Below are 19,448 nucleotides of genomic sequence, written 5' to 3' on the forward strand. Positions count from 1 at the left end.
GAAGGTTATGCTGTTTTCACTTAACACCAAATTAAAATCCTTGTAGAGGAGGAGGTGCATGCCATAGCTTTCAGCCAAAGATGTGCAGCGAGCGCTTGTGCAAATCTCCTCCCAAGAACTGGGATCTAAAATCTTGTACTGAGCTAGCATACCTGTGTAGGAATCTTAGCGTTCCGTTTAAGTTGTGACTATATAAAGATTTTGGATAGATGTTTCTAAACTATCCACATGCTGAAACAGTGAGAGTGTGTTGTCTCGCCCACAAGTGCATGCATGCACTTATGGCGCTTTGAAAATTGCGGGGATTAAAGATTGTTTAAATGGCATTTGCTATTTAAAGAATTAATAAAGAAAAATAAATATATATGTATAAATAGAAAATATAAATATATAAAGAAAAATAAATATATTTGTTCTGTTTGCAAAATTCATAATTCGCAGTATTTATAGAATGCCAACAAGGGTCATAAATTCTGCAAGACGGCAGTAGGGATTAGTTTGGCAGTTTCTTCACTGTCATTTTGTTACGTCTGCAAACAGGTTACTGTTGCTAGAGCTTTGATGGAAAGTAAAGTTTGCAGCAATATCATAATGCATTTATGTCAGTGAATGTTTTGATACAGAACAGTTTGATGGGCAGCGATGCTGAGGTGAGGGCACTGCACTGTTATGAAGAGCCACGCTTCCCCCCTGCGTTCTCTCCCAGGCCCACCAGTTCTGCTGTCTTTGCTGCCTCAGTTGAAGCTCAACCTGAGCTTTGTCATCTGAGTGTTTTAAAACTCACGTGACTTGATGAGAGCTGTGAAGTTGAATGAGATTTCCTCCTGCCGATTTCCATGCTATTACCACAGCAGTAATGTTTATTTTTACAAAGAAGAGATTTCCGCCTTTTTCTTTGAAACAGAGTTCATATATATCTCAAAAAAAAGAGGTGGTGTGAGTATTTTAGAATATGGATCCCAAGTCAGATGGTGGCATCTGCCTGCCAAGAAGTCGTGGTTAGTGTTTCCAGCTAGCTCATACCAGGCAGCTGTATGTGCTGACTACTACTATGTCAGTTATTCTGACACCGTCTCTGAAATCCGTGATTTCCCATCCACTGTACAATGAATTATAGTTCTTAAGCAGGTACCTGCTGCGTGCCTGTGTCCCACTCAGTCCGGTGTTTGTCTCTTGGGTCCAGGATTGCACTGGTAAGTAGCATGTACTTGTAGACAGCAGTAGAATGATACATTGTTAATGTGTAATTTTACATTAGAAACATGTAGAAGTACATGCTTGAGTTCTGGCATGTCTCTAAATTAGGGTTAAATACATTTGTCTCACTCTGCAAATTTTGTAGTTGTGATTTATTTACTGAAAGTTTATTGAGAGCTATTGTGAGCTACAACACAACGGTACTGGTATATTTAAGTATATTAAACTTGCCTTTCTCGGGAAAATGTTTCAATTCCCACAGCCAGCAAACTTTATAAATGTATTCCTCAAGCGTATTTTAAGGTGTGTGGCTTGCCAAAGGTTACTTGCTTATCTTGCTCGTTGGGGCTTACAGATTCCGCGTCTGGCCGGCTCTCTCGCGGGGAGGGTGGAGGGGGGCGCTGAGGCCTGTACCATTCTCCAGGGTCCACGGTGAGTTGACAGCAGCTGGAAATAAGTTGGTTGCTGTCGCTGTTGCTCTCCTGCGGGAGTCAAGCTATATTTTCTAATGTATTGTTCCTATATGCATATTTGACCAGCAGTGGTTTTTAAGATTAGAGCTTCCGTAACAACGAATCTCAATACCTTTTGCCAGCTTTGTTATTCCGCACATATATCCCACGTTTCTTTTATGTGCAGTAGTTCTGTTGACTAAGCATTGGGTTATTTTGTTAAGGCATCACATCAGATTCTTAGAGCTTCAGACTTGGTCCCATTCTCCTTTTTTCTCACTAGGATCAGAGTGATCTTTAGGGGAGAGCTGAACTTAAAAAATGTGCACATGCTTTAAAGATAGCTGTCTAGACTTTTCAGTGTCAGAGCCTCACAGCTGTTTCCTTTAAAAACTACCAGAAGTTCTCTACAAACATGAAGTCACAGCTGGGTGCAAAGGTGGAGTAGCCTGTGAATGGGTCATTTCACATATCAGCAAAGGTGTCTGGCAGTAATTACCGAATTCCAAGAGAATACCTTAGTTTTCTTTTCTGCTCAAGTATAAAACAGTTCCCCAATTGTTTCTCCTGCAGCGGCATTCACATGACCCATCCTTAGCTCAAGTTATGTCAGCAAGTCCCAATAATTGTGGTCTCCCCCTTCACTTTCTCTTCCTCTCTTACCCCACTGAAAAGTTCTAAGCGATGTGTTATTTAACAAAACTGGATGTATATTTTTTTCTGTCTCTTTTTAATAATGCTCCTGTTTTGAATTCATACAGTGCTTTGCAATTTGCAGACACTACGGACATTTACTGGTAAGATACAGTTGCTCCCCACATTTTTTACGTACTTTAATGAGCTGTATAATAGTACAAGCCTGAATTCTGAAGCTCAAATAAATTAAAATTAAATATGTTTGTCTCGCCCAGCAAATTTCACAGAGGTAATTTATGAAGCCTATCGATATTTTAAAATTATTTGGGCTGTAACTGAGCGTATCATGCCCCTTTGGCATTCTGTTGTACTTTTATGTACTCATTTTCAATATATGGCTGCTGTTTTGTTTGAATTACATAGTTCATTGGCTTATATATTTAAAAAATTTGTATCTGGTTGTGTTGTCTTTTGTTTTAATTTGGAGCTTGTTGCAATTGGAGCAACAAATTAACCAAAATCACCTCTTTCTTCCTCGTTTCCTTTACCGAGGCATCCAGTAAAAGCCTTTTGAATGCTGGAGGGGATGATGAGCAGTGTGTTTTGGCCCGTTACCAAACACTTACAATTAATATTTTACAAGTGTTACTCAATGTTCATTTGTGACAGGTTTGTACTGGGAAGATCAGAGTTAATTGCTAGGCCAGTTAATTGACTTGCAAGTGTGAAATGCCAATATCTGATTGAATACTTATATCTGATTCAAGAAAAAAAAACCAAACCAACAACTCCTTGTTGCTGGTACGATCAGCCACCGAAGTGGGAAGAAGGACAGATAAAAAATCTACTATTGCCACTTCAAACAGGGCTGTGACTGCCTGTAAAATCAGAGCAGCTGTGGCAGGCTTGGGTTGGGAGACAGGGAGCCTCTGAAGGGAAGGGGTAAAGAAAAACAGTGGATTGCCGAAAGCAAGGTGAGGGGAGCATCTGCAGAGGGCTGGAAAGCAGCTAGGTTTTCTGTAGAGGCAGTGCACAGCTGAACCTCTAAGAGGTAGATTTGGCTTGCCCCTTGCACTGACCAAGAATACAAAGTGGTAAGGCACACGAAAAACTTGGTACTATTAAGCTGTGAATACAATGAAAGTGAGAAAACAGTATTGATTATACTGTTACATCATAAATATTTATAGGGTTTGTCTTCTCTAGATTTTCTATATGTTATAAAGCAGCTGATAAGCTGATGTTGCAGTACTAACTTTTGATAACTGTAATGCCGGAATGTGTGAAAATAATGGATGCATCCAGAATTGAACCCAGCTTCTACTTTTTCTTTCGAGCAAACATTTCTCATCCAAATGACTTAGCACATCAGTGGGAGTTCTGTTTTCCCAGTTACTCATGTAATCCACCATGTGAACTGATGCGTGGAAAGCACTGAAGTTAAAACAGGTCACCTAAAACAAGTGCTCTTCTCTTTCCTGCTCTCTAGTTACCAGCTAAGACAGGAGTTGTTTCAGCTTCTTAGTGCTAAGCGGCAGTGCAAAGAAGATGAAGACAAATGGAGACAAGAGACAACTGCCTTCTTCATTCAGGTTGCTTGGAAGAAACAGCTGAACCATAGCCCTCTGAAGTCAGTTCCTTCATGTAAAAATCTGAAATCTATAAACAAAAGCAGCTCAGCCATAAAAACCAGCAAGCAGTCCATCCTTAAGCAGATATATGGTAATTTTGTCTTCACTATGCTTTATTTTAAATAGCTGCACTTGCATTTTTATAACAGAGCATATTCTTCTATACACTTCTTACCTAATTGTTAGGGATTTCAACTATGTATAAAAAATTAGTCTGAATCTCAGGTGGTTTGGGTAATTGCATTTCTGTTTCAGGTTGAAAAAAACCCTCAGACATCTGTGATTTAAAATGTCTGCTGCTAAAGCCGTTTGAATCACCACCTAGCATTTTTCCAGCACGGGTCTTGAGCAACCAAATAATTCTGTTGCCAGAGCTGCTCACATGTATCAATGCGGAAAGAGAATAGAGCAGCTAAACTGGGGATAACTAGCTGTATCCATGCACAGTGGCTATCTGGATCACGGTTTAATTTTTTTAAGCATTGTTTAAAACTTTGGGTTTGTATCTTTTTAAGTATTTCAATTTGAAGAATATGGTCTTGTTCCATGTTAATAACTTCCTTGTTATTAGCTGGTCTTTATTGGAAGAGCAAGATCATCTTTTGTGGTAGTGCTGCACTGCTTTGCACTATGCCTCAATGTGCACGGTGCAAAGGAATGCATCTTGAAGAAAAGGTAGAGGAAAAGCATTGCCTGTAAACCTTGAGTTCCTTTACAGTGTGCATCACTGATGGAGTAAGGATGTGCGAACTGTATGTACTTTACCAGGTGGTAAGTCATTTCCGTCATGGCTCTGTAGTTCAGATAGCCACAAAATAGCCACACAAGGAGAAAATAAACAAATAAATAAAACTAATAATTTTATTTTCCTTCCTTTTTATAGCAACTGCAAAATGTGGTTTAACTTTAGTTAAAGTTCAGTTGTGGTTGTCACAATTTTATGTCATATATAACGTCACTTGAGTTTCCTTATCATAAATGAGAATAATTTTTAGGATAAAATAATGCTGTAGCCTACTTAAATAGTTTATAGCTATACATAACCATATCTCTATGGGAATAAAACCAGAGCTGTTTGTATTGTTTGTTAAAGGACGTTCTCAGGAAGGCAAAGTCTGTCAGCCAACAAGACCTCCTTCTAAGCTGAAACTTTCTGACGTGCAGCTGGTCTCAGGTAGGACTTGTAAGAATACTTTAATGTTTATATACATACGAGATTGGTTTCATCTTAGAAAAGAAAAAAAAAACTGCTCAAGAACTGGGATCTCCTATCAAAACATAACTACTGCCACACTGCTGTGACTGCACACTCTTTCACTACTTTCAGACTTACTTGAGCACCACACTTTTATCCTTATGTTGAGTCATTTCTATGAAGACCTATTTTCATTGGGCTGTTACTAGGAAAGGCCTCAATATAACGGACTTGTGCAGTGCTAAGCCGGATAGGTAACATTTCACCGGTGGTTAAAATTCCCTTATGGATGCTCATACTTTGGTTCAGCAGCACAGGTATTTACTAGTCCTATAGAAGAAGAAGAGAGCAGATTGCTACATGTGCCAAGAATTTACACAGCTGTTTGTTAGAAATGCATGGTTTAGTGCATAGATGAAAACTTGAAACACCAAAGTTACTCATCTGATCTCTGCCCTTTCTTCTAAAATGGGGGTCCTGTGCTGCGCAGAGAGCCTCAGTTATTTCATTGAATTTTACTTGCTGTAAGCTTTTAAGGCTCTAACAAAGTCACGCATTTATTTTCTGCTTAACGCAGAAGCCATGTAGCGATTACCAGGTCTTCCTTAGGGAAGCCTTAGTTCTGTTTGTAACTGAAATTTTAGGTATGGGACCGGTATTGGGGCAGTAGGACTGGCACAGTCAGGAACGACAAGCTGTGCAGGCAGACAGATGGGGCTGCGCTGCGTAGCAGAACGGCATGGAAGAACAGATTGTAAAAGTATTGTCAAGGTCTTTGAAGGCTGGAACTTTTGTGCATGTGGCATTAACTGACAGCTAGCTTAAAAATGAAGTTGGAGCGCATGGTTGTCTTCCGTACTACTTCTTTACAAAATCATATTTTCAATATTTTTCAAGTGTACAATGCACTTGCTCAGGGTGGGAGCTGTGGTCGTGTTTGCACTTGGCCATGGGAAGATTCAGTGCCTCGTTGGACATTTAGTCTTTGTGGTTGTATCACACGTAGTTCAGAGGCAGGCCACGGCTAGACAGCAACAAAGCGAGTGCTTCGAGGTAAAGGTAAATTTTGTTTGGGTTGTTTGGGTAAAGGTAAATTTTAATTGCAGGTAAACTTTGCAAAGGGAAGTAAAATACATTTATGCAACTAGTTTTAACAAAACTCTGAAGTCAGAAAGCGATCCGAGAGTACCTACCCTTGGGTTTCCTTAGAATTGTAGGCAAGTTTCTGCCTCACAAAGAGACAGAGGCTTTTTTCTTCCACTGTTTGGAAACTGTTTTAATGAAGAGGCAGGACTAGACAGGTGTTTGATTGCCACCTCCTCATGCAGATATGAGTCTACTTTTTAAAAGAGCTTTAGCTTCTTCTCGTTTAACTGTTCAGGACAACAGATCTCCCTGTCTTCTGAAATAAAAAGGCTTTCTTTTGAGGTTCGAGTGTCCTTTGCTTTCATAACCTGGTGACGAATAGGATAGCGATAGGAACTCTGCCCAGTTCCTTTAGAACACTGCCTACTTTTATTCACCTAATAGGAGCTCGGGGAACTTTAGCCCTTACTTAAAAGACAATAACATGTTTTTCATCTGCCTGCCTTTGTGCATGACAACATTACGTTTGTTGGAAAAGTTCAGAGCTGTCAGTGGCTAATGCCAGATACTCTGTTTCTGACGTGGGTGCCTGGAGCAGGTCAGAATGGACTGCTCAGTTTGCTGCTTCTCTTGTAGAAGGTACATCTGGGAAGGTGAAGACTGACTATCAGCTCTAGTTTTAACGTTCCTATAGCTAGTGGAAAAAGCATGCAGTGACAATCTATAACAGGGCCTGACAGCAAACTCGGTTAACTTACTGGTGGAAGCAGACCAAACGCTTTGGAGTAGGGACATGCAGAAGGGATTCAAAGGAGATGTACAAGTAAGGGGAGGCAGAGGGTGACAGGTGGAAAAGGAGCGTGCAACGGGATATGCAGACACGGCGTAGGCACTTTGAAATATTCTGGCAATTAGGGCCTTTATCATCGTTACAATTAAAGCGCTTTGGAACCTGAAAGTTGTCCCTTTTTATTAAAGATGCCTTTTGTCAGTTCAGTAAATGGCATTTAAAGAGGCTCTCTGCAGCAGGCCAGACAGATAAGCCCCTTTTTTTGTTTCACTCTGAACACTGAAGTGCAGAGTTGTAAAGGAGGAGGTTTTGCAATTCTTGGCATTAGAAAGACGTTCTTAAGATGTTGCTGGGTTCACTCTCAATGAAATGTTCTGATTTGCACTTGGGCTGACCCTGGCTAGAATGGGATAAAGCACTGAAATGTTTGCATCCAACCTCTACAAAACTGGGAAAAGAAAACACACGTACTATTTGTAGCACACTACAGTAAACACATTGAAGGAGTCCAGATGCTCAGCCAGGCTCAAAACTGAAGAGAATGGTCTCAGCTGACATTCATTTTTGCTTTCTAATAATTCAGAGAGTACTTGCTGTAGCCCTACACTAGTTTCCCCTACCTTCTAGAAATGACCCAGTAGCCAGCGTTGCTAAACACTGCTCAACAAAATCTCTTGCTGTTTTTCAGCAGACTCAGCCACGAGCACTGTGTTGGTGGCAGAGCCGTCAGCCTGGAAGCCTTCGTTTTGTTTATGAGGGTCAATGTCAAGTTAAGCTCCGTTATTGCAGGCTGTGTTAAACACCGACAGTAGCATTCTGCATAAGCCGCGCCGGCTGCCGCAGAAGCAGAGCTCTATCTACAGATAATCAGCAGTGAGATGTCAGGATAAAGGCACGTTCTTTTCCTGGCAGAGTCAGCGTTTATGAAATCTAGAATGCAGTGCAGATTAAACTAAAGTTACTCATCAAAACCATTTTGTGTTCTTTTACAGTAAACAATTTACAGTGTGTCAATTTGCTGGAGAACATGGGAAAATCAAAGCAATTTTCATACAACATGAGACCAACCACTGCCGCAAAGTCAAAAAATACAAGACTCAAGCACTAAGCAAAACTGAATGTTTGGAATTTAAAAAGCACACTCCGGTACAGCTATTATCTTTCACAACGTACGAGTCATCTACAACATACTGAATTTGAACACATTTTCACTTTAGTATTATCTCAGCATTACATGCCAAGCAGACTTCCGAGGAGTTGGACTCATTGTATTTTGTGGACAAATTAGTTTTTAAATGCAACTGTTAATTTATTTACTGACAGGATAAAATCTAAATTGTATTTGGAAACAGAAAAATGAAGCACTAAGCCCAGCCTGACAATAGAGTTGGGGGGCTCCCAAAGTTGTCTGTTGTCAAAAGTCAGGATTTTGAATGTGTTCATCAAATGCAGTTTCAAAGGAGAGGGAAACTGTACTACAGATGGACCAGTTCTGAAAGACTGCACTTCAATTTCACCTCAAATTTACTAAATGTATTTCAATATCTAAACAGGAATGGAAAAACAGCCTTCATGCTCCGCTTCCGTACTAAAGAAATAATCGTTTCTAAGATATCTCTGGATTTAGAAGGAAAAGTAGAGATGTTGACAAAAACTACTCAGTAAATAAACTGGTGGGGTGGGTGTGTTTTCTACCCTTTATCACCAATTTTTTCCCTATTAGCAACTATATTTATACACGCACAGAAAGTTTCTACAGAAAGCAAGACAAGATGGGACTTGTTATTATAATAATAGCTTTGGACCTGCCAGCGTACAGTATTTACCTCGCACAAAGTATTTAAAAATATGAACTCAGTGAAAATAAAACCTGTTACTCCAGTTTTAAAGGATATTGTTTTCTGCTTTTTCTTCTAGTTGTTACTATGTAAGTCTAATTTTTTTAATATGATGCTTTGAGATGATCGGAGTAAATCTAAGTCTGTTTCTCTGCAAGCACTTAAGCTTCAAGGAGACTGGATTTTGTTTAACACCCCTCACTGTGGTCACCACTTCTACTAAAACAAGGGCCAGCAACGTCTACTTGCTCGAAAGGAAAGGCAATAGAGATATGCAATTCTTTGTAAAATTTTTATTCTGTTTCACTTAAAAAAATTGACAAGCTTTGTTCCAACCTCTTCCATTCAAAACTAAATAGAAGTAAATGCTTTACAATAAATGCAGTTCGACCTCTTTAATATACCGCGTTTATAGGGCCAGGTCCCTGGGGATGAGAGGCAAGGTAGATGTTGAAACAGTAATGGAGGTCTGTCAGCCACTGCTCTTGAACTTCACCGCTCTTCAGTGTCTAGAAAGAAGGGGGGAAAAAAAAGAATTTCACCAACAGCAAGTTGCTTCACTTTGTTTTTACAGTTCATCAGGTGCGCTGTTAAAGGTACAGGACAGCCTCGGTCACCTGCACACAGTGACATTATTCCCATTTATACATTTCAACACAGTATGTCTGTTAAAGCCAAAATAACAAAGTGTTACTACTTGGTACGCTAAGTGGGTGTTACATCATGAAGTGTGCGAATTACACCAGATGTGATTTCCTTACTCTTAATTATAGTGCTTGGCTTACTTGCCAGCTCTGCAATTTATAGTCAATTAAAATGCAAATGAGCGATACCCTCTTATATCTGCTTTTGCCACCACTGAGGTTGTGTTTCTGGTAACAGACCTTTTAAAAGATACTAATGGATACATGTGGCTTAATCAAACCTGTGGGACATACAAGCTCTGTGCTCAAAACTACTAAGAGCTCTGTGTGATGGCAGTTTCAGATTTTTTTTTTCTGAGGAGAGAAGCAACTGTCAGAGTCTCAGAATCACCGGAACATAGATGCGTGAGTAGAAATGCTGGGTTTTGCAGAAGAAAATTATTTTGCACTGCACAAATTTGAGTTTGTCCAGTTCAATAACATCTTTGTACACCTATATACCCCTGCTCCAATCAACAGAAAAGACTAGTTTCTTCTTTTCGTTTCAGGAAGCCAGCTGTGGACCAGGGCCCTGGATCAGGTGCAAGCTGAGCTTCAAAACTGGCTCATCTGTGCAGTGACCACAGGAGTTCAGACAAGCAGCAGCCTTCTACACAGCCCAGACTCCCCAGACAAATAAAAGACAATCATAACTCATGGTTTGCTAAACATCTGCGCTTGGCAGTAATTTTTTAAATACAAAGGTGAGGTATCTATCCTTGTACTCTGGGAAACAACAACAGGTTTCATACCATGATGTCCTTGATAATCTGTTGCACCAGAAATTCATTTGTGATCATATGGCTCCTGAGCTGACCATGCTGCATTAGTAAGCGAAGCAACTGAGCAACAACAGGCAGTTCTTCCTGGCAGATCCTGCTCACTTGCAGACTCTGCAGCATCAGTCTCAGTAATCGTGGCAGGAGTGCTAATGCAGAAATACACGATCCCCACAGCATATCCCTGAGAGGAAAAGAGAACAAAACCTGAAACTATCGAGGACACTTACTACAAATACGCTTCTGTGATCTAGGCTCACAGTTAGATCTAAAAGGAAAATGTGCCTCTCTGGACTCAGTCAGGCCAACTGCCTTCACCACAACTGGTGCCAAAGGAGAAAATTTGTACCAGAATATGCTAAACTTGAAAATACTCTAAAATTCTGTACAGAACTGGAAAAAAAATTCAGGTCCTGGAGCTACAAACGTTGCTGAAGCTCTTACACAGTGTAATTTCTGCTTTATGCAGCTGGGGAGAGGTTTTAGTTTCCACTCGTTCAGGTACAACTGAATCTCTATTTAAGACTCAAAAGAAATCAAACAATGGAATCAGCTTTTTTGTGATATGCAAGCCATCAAATACAAGTAAGTGAAGGATGACTCCAGCTTTAAAAACACATCTTAAATTGTAAGTAAGCTTTGAGCAACTTCCCTATGTATGGAGCAGAGGGAAAAACTGAAGTTTAAACCATTTAAAGACATTTCTGTTATACAGGCAAATAAATTTCTTTAAGTCTGGTATTTGTAGCCTTTTGGGGTTTTTTTAAGTCAGAGGTTTTTGCAGTCTGTGAGATGATGCCTGAGAAGTTTTGTTAAAGCTGAAATGCCAAGTCAGTTAAGAGTATAAGCATACACATACAAATCCCGTGCATGTTGCTTTTCAATATATATCTAATGAAACCAAAGGCTAAAGCTAAAGATTAAGGTGCACATGTATATACCTTCCTTAAGTCAGGATGGTTCTGATGTCTAACTAGAACAATTCCAGGTTAAACCTTCTTCAGTTATTGTTTTAAATAATTCTAGCTAACTTTGCGGCTGGTTTTCTTAAACCCCAATAGTGTTTTGAAGTAAAAGACAGCAAAACAAATTGGGGGTGGGGTCTATCCTTCCAGTTTACATCTCTAAATACTTATGGGTATAAAGACAGAGACAATTAACATAGTAAGAAAAGCAGCATTACCTTTTCTGTACATGTTCTGCATCCTCTTTGTCTAAAGTTAGCAGGAAGTAGAGAAGACTGTAACAACAAGAGGCTAAGAACTTGTGCAGGTTTTCACTTAGGATGCAAGCTTGATCCAAGAGCTTATTTATGGCACATAGAACAGATCCAGCTGTGCTATCAGGTATTACAACCAATCCAACCTGTATTAAAACAAAAAACCCCGAAGCTCACCACTTTATACACAAGGGGTTTTTGCCGGTACGCAAGCCTGCCTAGAGCTGAATGAATCTCTTTCATACCATGACAGACATTCCTGTGTTTCTGAAATCCCTCTTTGCCTAAGCAATCGCCACCCATACCAACCGAAGGTTAAACTGGCATCTTCATTCCATCCCCTCTGAATAAACATCTCAAATGTATTTTAAAACACCACCGCTGCTTTAATTGAGCCTTGCTCTGAAAGATGGTACAGGCACTAACAAAGGTTTTTGGGACAGAACAGCTCTTCTGTGTCTTGAAACGGGAGTGAGCAGTGACTGAGGTAAAAGGAAACTGATTGGATCATCATCAGGGTGAACCTCAGAAATCCAACAGGAATGAGAGCATTATAAGCCGACCTAAATTAAAGCTGATGAAATATATGGTGGGCACCTGCTGGGGTGATAGATACTTTTCTGTTGTTAACAACGAACACCATCTTGAGTAAGGATTTTATAGGCATGATAAATAATTCAGAAAAAAATTATTCTTTTGGGTAGAGGCAGTGAATTCAAAAGCAGCTTAAATTTTGAAGCGCTATCAAGTAACTACCCTAGATTTTTGTCCCGTAAAGTCATAAAAAAATTTCATGCATTGCTAATGTGGCACCATTCATCTTATTAAAAAAACTAATTTAAGGAGTTTTAGAGTAGCCCAATTTACTCACCTGCTAGTACGTTGTTTTAAGCTGACAGAGGCAGTTGGTTCACTTAACAAGGTCAAATGTTTCTTTTAAAATGTTTAGAAAAGGATCAATAAAGTACAAGCTACAGAAACGTGGAATGTATCATTGGCATCATTACTCATGAGAGGTAAAAGATACAGAACAATGATGGGTTCAAACTTCTAAATACTTCCAATTTAAGACATCAGGTGTATTTCAAGACCACGAGTGCAGATCACTGTCCCACGCTGACCCTGCCTGCACCAGCCAATTGCAGAGAGAGGAGGAGGAGGAGGAGGAGGATGGCATTCTTATGTGACAGAATATGGACTGCAGCATCACCAAAATGCTGCTGAATACTACAGAACACTGAGGCACTTAGTAATGAAAACTAATAATGAAGTTCCTGACCAACCACAGACAGGAAATAACGACTGTGAACCAGACAGATGTCTGCATATAAAGAAGCATCCTGAAGACCAAATGAGCCAACGCTGCTGATGAAACGTGCCAGACGGCCAGTCTGGAAGATGATGTGAAGGCAGACATTTCAATTTATACAAATCCCATAGATGAGTCTGCTCAAGTAAGTTCCCATATAGGACACTGCCTACACAGTGCCTTTCCTCCCTGTCAGGTGTCAGCATCCAGCTGGCGAGCATGGGCAGCAGTCTAATCAAAATCCACTTAACTGTTTGCTCTCAAAGGGACGGTGTAGCAGAATGCATAGGCTGATCTAAAAGTTGTGATTTAAGTCAACACCCACCCCCAAAACCCCAGACAACAGTTACAGGTAAGCCGCTCCCCACAGAAGCTTTGGTCTAGTCATTTTTCAGTACGGCTCCATACAGAGAACTGCGGACACCCGTTAGATTGCAGAACCATCTCGACAGGAGGACAGACAGATCCTCCCTCTTGGCAGGCAGCATCACAGGCAACTGCAAATCCCTTAAAATTCTGTTGCCCAGCTCTGCTTTGTCATCCCCATCCTCAGCTCGGGGAGTGTTCAGGATTGGAAAGAGACGACAGACTGTAAAACTCATCTGAAGGTGCGAGCTGCTCTTTCGCAAAGCAAAGCAAACCAAACCAAGAAGCCCTTCATTTACTCTGTCCTGGCTTGAAAACAAGCTGAACTATTCACAAATGGGAACAAAAAATACCAACAGTTACTGGATATTTTTCAGAACTCCGCTAATCTTGTTGAAAAATTTTGCAAATGCTGAAATTACACATGAAATAATGGAATAAGTGTATTTGAGGGTTAACGAGACTGTTAGAAAAAACTCATCACAAGAAGTTAACCTAGAAGACAAAAATGGTACTTACCAGATATTTACAGATGCCAGTCTGGAGAATGTCGAAACACTGACTCTGTGAAGGTATAGTGGACAAGCTGTGACAGATCATCTGTTTTAATAAAACAAAGTTATATTTAAGTACTGCAAATGCAACCAGCAATCATTCACTGTATAGTCAGACTTTGTTGACAGACCTAAATTCAAAGTACATATGGGGACACATAGCAGCTTTATTTCAAAGTACTGATTCTTTATGGTGTGTAAGAGCAACACCGTCAACATAAACTGTTCAGCTTTTAAAGATAAGACAGCCTACACCATTAGTTTTCTGGGTAGTGGCTTTCTTATTTTACCTGTGTGATACGAGGTAGAAGGCTAAAAATATTCCATCCAGCTACAGCACCACACTGAGCCTCCACAAGCCCTTTCTTAGAGCTGAAGAATTTCAGAAAACAACTTCACAAATAACTTTATCAAGCATGAAACAGAGGTATCACAGTGAAACAGGACAGAAAAATAATACAACAAGAAAGTAGCAAAGATCTGTTTCCAGCTTATTTTCCTCTACCCTGCCAAAAACATAATATTCAAAGATGAAACACAATGGAATACTACAAGGGGAAATCTTGTTTTATGAGCTGCCCAAAACTTCCTGGTGCCTATATAATCAGGCAGTAGCCAACTGTATTATCTGCCCAGAGACACAATGGAAAGAGTGGAGAAAGGTTAAAAAAAACAAAACAAAACACCCAACAACCCCAAAACAAACAAACCAAAAAGCCACCAAAGAACAACACCACTCCTCAACAAAACACCCCACACTGAAGACTCAGGTTCTTAATTTTTAGTAAAAAAAAAAACCATATGGGTGAGAATAGGGAGGGGAAGAGTTCAGCAAAACCCCATGAAATGCTATATGGCTCCTTGATAGGATAAAAGAAAACAGAAAACAAAGATGGAAGTACCAATACCTGAGGAATTAAATACTCTGTCTGTGCTTAAGGGAACCAGAAAGAGAGCAGCAAGATCAGACATTTGAGGGAGGGAAGAACTGAAGTCCCTCAGTTTCACAAATATCTTGATTAAGCAAAAAGCCATTCCGGAAAGACACCTTGCTGGCTGAAGAAAGGGCTAAAGAAAACTTTCACAGAATGATCTGACTTGAGGGATTAAACTCTGTAGTAGTGTCTCGGGTTTGAGACTTCAGTTGAATCGGGGCAGGTCAAGACACCCAAACGAGATAATGACAAAACAGAACACATCACCCATGTTGTGTCAATAGCCCACAACATTTCCAGCTGGAGAGGGACTCCAAAGAAAGGAAAGGTTGGGAAAAGAACCGTTAGCTCAAGGACCTGAGGTATGAAAACTCGATCCTGAGCAATGTGGGTGCCAGCGGTGGTTTAATCAGCAACGGCCAAGCAGTATCATTTGAGGTGATGTAAAGGCGTGCTCAGCTCTTTTTGAAATGACATGCCACATGCGCTTTTAGCTCTGCTTAAGCCAGCCAAATTCAGGAGAGCCTTAGCACATCCTCTTGATGGAACATGATACTGTCAGGACATTGCTCATGTTAATCGGTATTACAGGTGTAACTGTGCAAGTATTTCAGTTGACTAGCAGGACTATTTAAAAGATAATTTTACAGACACTCTTGGAATACCCTTATTTTTGATACTGTGTGCTTATTTAATAATGAAATAATAATGTTGGAACTGTGTGCTCCATCCTAGATATGGTAGTACTTCTGTACACTGCAATTTGAAAGTGATAAAATAGTAAGCACTCTGGAATATTCCCAAGAAACACACTCAAAACATCTGCGTATTAGCAGTGTCAAGGAATAAAGTCAAGCCGAGACAGAGTTACTACTGGGGATTGTCATGACAAGGACAAACTCTGACGCCAATCTGACCTAGTATTTTAATGAGTAGCACTTACACAAAAGGTAAAGCTACATTGATGAAATCTGTCAGCTGACAGCTCAAGGTTGAGGAACCTGCCAAGACAGGAGGATTGCACTAACCTATAGAAAAGATCTTATGGGTTTGATGAATAACATACAGAAAAACCTCAAGTGAAATGAAAGTGGTGGGTCATTCCCTTAGAGACTAATAAAAAGCTTCTGCACGCAGTTAGGAGTTTTAGCAGTTGGAAATTAAAATTCTGTGCATTACTACCGGCCACAAGGTTGTTGTGATAAAACCATGGCACAGGCAAATATCATTTTAAGATATAAAAATAAAGATAATCACAATAGAAGTAATCAGAGTACTGACTGTCTGTTGAATACTATTCCGTAAGACCCTACTTAGACTATTTCTGACATACTGTGCAAAACAGGAGTTACTCATTTTCAAGAAAGGTAAATTCAAACTGAATGGGCATAGATACTGTGCAAACTGTGCAAAGAATAGATAACCTGTCTTACAGGTGTCATTGGAAAGAACTTAACCTGCCTAAGCTGGCAAAACGATACCCGAGAAGGGTTTTAATCGTCACCTACAAATACAACAAAGAGGTGAAAACCACAGGAAAACAAATACAAGCAAACAGCACTAAAAATAATGATGATCATAGCTGGCTGGGAATGCAGATGAGATTGATATTAGGAAGGATTACCATGAAAGGGGAAAATGCAGGAGACATTTGTTGCTCATAGGACAGAGCTTAGGAAGTTTACAAACGGCGCACACCACATGCTTGGGAGCACGTGACACCAGACACGAGATGCTAGAGAGATCCCTTTTAATTCAATACATATCTACGAGAGGTCAACAAACTAAAGACACTGAAGGCAAATCCACCAGGTCCACCCAGCAAACTAAGGCTTCATTATTAATAAAACCGTTACTAATATTTTACTCTTAGGACTACATCACTAGAATAGACCAGTCCACTGAGGTTCTCCCCAAGATGACAAGTTGTAGGAGCACTTCATAACAGGTACAATTCACCAACACTTCAGACTCTTCCAGAATTGGCAAGGAAAATGGGCGTCATACCACTGAAAGGCAGCACACTTGCTTAGAAGGGTCGCAGTGAAGTGCATTGGCAAGTTAGTTTTTCAACCTTTTACATCCTTCTGATCCTCAAAATAGCACAACCATTCCCTATATGCAGTTCTGTCTTCCTGCAGTTAAGTGGGAGTGGCAATCCTTTTCAATTCCATAAATTAAATCCTGCTTGAAATGGCTTTCATAACAAATGCCTGTTACAAAAAGTGAAACTGAAACATTATTAGACATGGAAATGAAAAGCAAAGAAAACTTAATTATCACATGAAAATTAGTATTTTTCCTGACAATTTGTTTTCCTTAGGCAAGGGTTTGCATGATGTTTGATTTCCATAATAAAATGTCACAGCTGATTCATTATTTTACATTTGATCAGCATTTATCACGTTTTTGGCACATTCATAAGTTGATTTTGGACCGAAGCCAAAGTAGTTTTGTTTCAGAGTATTACTGAAGTGAATGGACGGAGAACAAGCATTTCTGATCATAGTGAGTTTTTTTATCTTTCTGAGACAAGTATTTTATAACAGATTTGGTTTAGAGGTTTGGGGGGGGGGGGGGCGGTGTTGGGGTTGTTGTTTCGGTTTTTTTCTTCTTCCTTTTTAATTTTGTTTGAATGTCCACTTCTTAAATAAATAAAACCAAAGAAAAGCATTCTCTTAAATACGGGGATTATCTGTTGGCATTACACAGCAAATACTACAGGCTCCATAATCCACTGGCAGTTTTTCAAAGCAAACCCTACTGATCAAGCGAGTGCAGATTTCCATCACACTCACGAGCCACACAACGACAACAGCAGGTTCCCTACTAGCGCTTCAGGAAATTGTTACTACACGGGCCTCCTTGCCTGCCATACTCAAGACATACTTCCAACAGCAGCCAGCTAAAATGAAGCGGAGGAGGGGGCAGCCCAGAAGCACTTTTTGGGCTAACACCAGAGTACTATTTTACTTCGGTCTTCAAATGGATAAGTTAAAAGGACTCTCCCTGCTGACAGCCAACCTAGCTGCCGCCTCTTAATCCAATCTGAAACAGGCTTTTCATAGCTCTAATACACAACCAGCAGGATCCACCAGTTTATGTTGCTTATCTGTTAGGATGCTCTCAACTCCAGAAGGCAGAGCTGCGATGACCCCAGGAAGCCAAGACTCAATCTCAGCCCTCACGGCAACAGGAACACGCACAAAAGGTGAACTGAGAGTTATAATTTGTTCATTATTTAACTGTTCCCACTTCCTAAATCACGCAACGCTTCCCTAACGTGACAGAATCCAGACTCAGCGTGCCTCAAGGCAGGTATTTTATCAGTAACTCTCCAGGGAAAATCTACGTATTATTTCAAGCTTAATAATGTTGCAAAGTACTCTTTTTCAAAGAAAAATACTCACCTGCCTCTGAAGACACACACAAGTGTGAGGCACAGAGAGGAACCAAGCAAACAGGAAAGCTAACAGGTCAAGTATTTTAGCAAGCCACTCTGTGGAGTCGGACCAAAGACAGTTCAGACTCCAAGAGAAGTGGTTTTATTTAAAAAGAAAGTTGGCATACACCAGACACTATATCCTAATGTGAACTTTCAAATGTATTTTTCGATTCACACTGACATCCACCTCAAACATGGGTAGCTAAAATGTAACAGGCTGCTCTGCAGTCAATTCCCAAGCCCTTGCGAAATGACTGTTTGGAGCAGGACTCTATCCAGCATAACCTGTTACTGTAGAGCACAGAAAACGAGAAGTTTTCAGGTGATGGGGCAGGCAATGAAGCTTGTCGTCTGAAGCCTGGCCAGCTTCCCCTGAAGCACCCTAGCTTATCAGACAGTGTATTCCCTTGACAGGTGCTGCTTCTCTTTCTGAAATAAATTGATTTGACAGGGCAATATTAACAGTGCCCTGAGTTGTTGAGAAAGCTGCGTACAACAAGAGATCTTTGTTCATCTGCCTTGGTTAAGCTCACAGGGGCGGATGTGAAAGGTATTCCTGATTCAGTGACTCCAGAAAAGAAAGAAAAAAAACCCACAACACAAAAAACCTCACACACAATCACAATAAAACAAAACAAAACCTAGGTTAAAAAAAGAAAAAGCCAAAAAGCAAGAATGGAGCCTGAAGGAGACCATTACATAGGTGGGCAATGGCGGGGGGGGAACCTACTATGTGGTTAATTTTACATTCAGGCTATCAGTGCAAGAATACAGAAACTTAAGAATTACAAATGCTTAAGAACATGCATTGTGTCCCACACCTTGCTAAGAGTACATATTTCCAAAGACTTAGAAGGATTACAAAACACAGTTAATGTCCAATTTCTGGCTCAGGAACAGGATAACTACAACATACAAATTCATTCATCTTGCATCTGTTGAACACGGTGATTGCCTATCTGCAGACTCCTTGGCTGAGGGACACAGTCTAACGTTAAACCTACATTTAAAAGCCAACTAAACCAAGCGGAGGTATCTTGGTTTGCCATGGGACACAAATACATGAGTGGCAATCACCCCTGCTCACCTCCTGTCCAACAATTTGATCACGTGTTTAAATCTGGAAACCAGCAAGACTGATGCCAGGAGGCAGAGAACTACAGGCAAGAGACAATCCTATTTTCTCACCGACAGGCATACCTGAAAACATTGCTCTTTTGTCTGCAAAACCAGGTTGTGTGCTCAACAACTAATATGCTATCCAGGAGTAGATGAAGCTGTACCTGAAAATGGCACATGTCTGTTTCTCTTCTCAGAGCCATCTTTCCAACAA

At 40.3% G+C, this 19,448-nt stretch overlaps 2 protein-coding genes across 15 annotated transcripts in view; one reads left to right on the forward strand and one right to left on the reverse strand.

Annotated features, from left to right (window-relative positions):
- Positions 1-8,870, forward strand: part of INVS (inversin) — a 99,075-nt gene extending 90,205 nt beyond the window's left edge. For 10 of the 12 annotated variants that reach the window (XM_080378567.1, XM_080378561.1, XM_080378566.1 and 7 more), the window contains 3 exons: positions 3,775-4,007; positions 5,010-5,090; positions 7,980-8,870. In XM_080378567.1, coding sequence (XP_080234693.1) covers positions 3,775-4,007; positions 5,010-5,090; positions 7,980-8,095 — 430 coding nt within the window. In that variant the 3' untranslated portion in view covers positions 8,096-8,870. Of the gene's footprint in view, positions 1-3,774; positions 4,008-5,009; positions 5,091-7,675 lie in introns of all 12 variants that reach the window. The other 2 variants (XM_080378568.1, XM_080378569.1) reach the window with 2 other exon arrangements.
- A 233-nt stretch (positions 8,871-9,103) lies between these two features.
- Positions 9,104-19,448, reverse strand: part of TEX10 (testis expressed 10) — a 60,198-nt gene continuing 49,853 nt past the window's right edge. For all 3 annotated transcript variants that reach the window (XM_080378581.1, XM_080378580.1, XM_080378579.1), the window contains 4 exons: positions 13,701-13,781; positions 11,471-11,652; positions 10,261-10,471; positions 9,104-9,334 (listed from right to left, as the gene is read on the reverse strand). In XM_080378581.1, coding sequence (XP_080234707.1) covers positions 9,221-9,334; positions 10,261-10,471; positions 11,471-11,652; positions 13,701-13,781 — 588 coding nt within the window. In that variant the 3' untranslated portion in view covers positions 9,104-9,220. The remainder of the gene's footprint in view (positions 9,335-10,260; positions 10,472-11,470; positions 11,653-13,700; positions 13,782-19,448) is intronic.

This window comes from Falco punctatus (assembly GCF_963210335.1).
Source record: "Falco punctatus genome assembly, chromosome: 3".
In the NCBI taxonomy this organism is placed as follows: Eukaryota; Metazoa; Chordata; class Aves; order Falconiformes; family Falconidae; genus Falco; species Falco punctatus.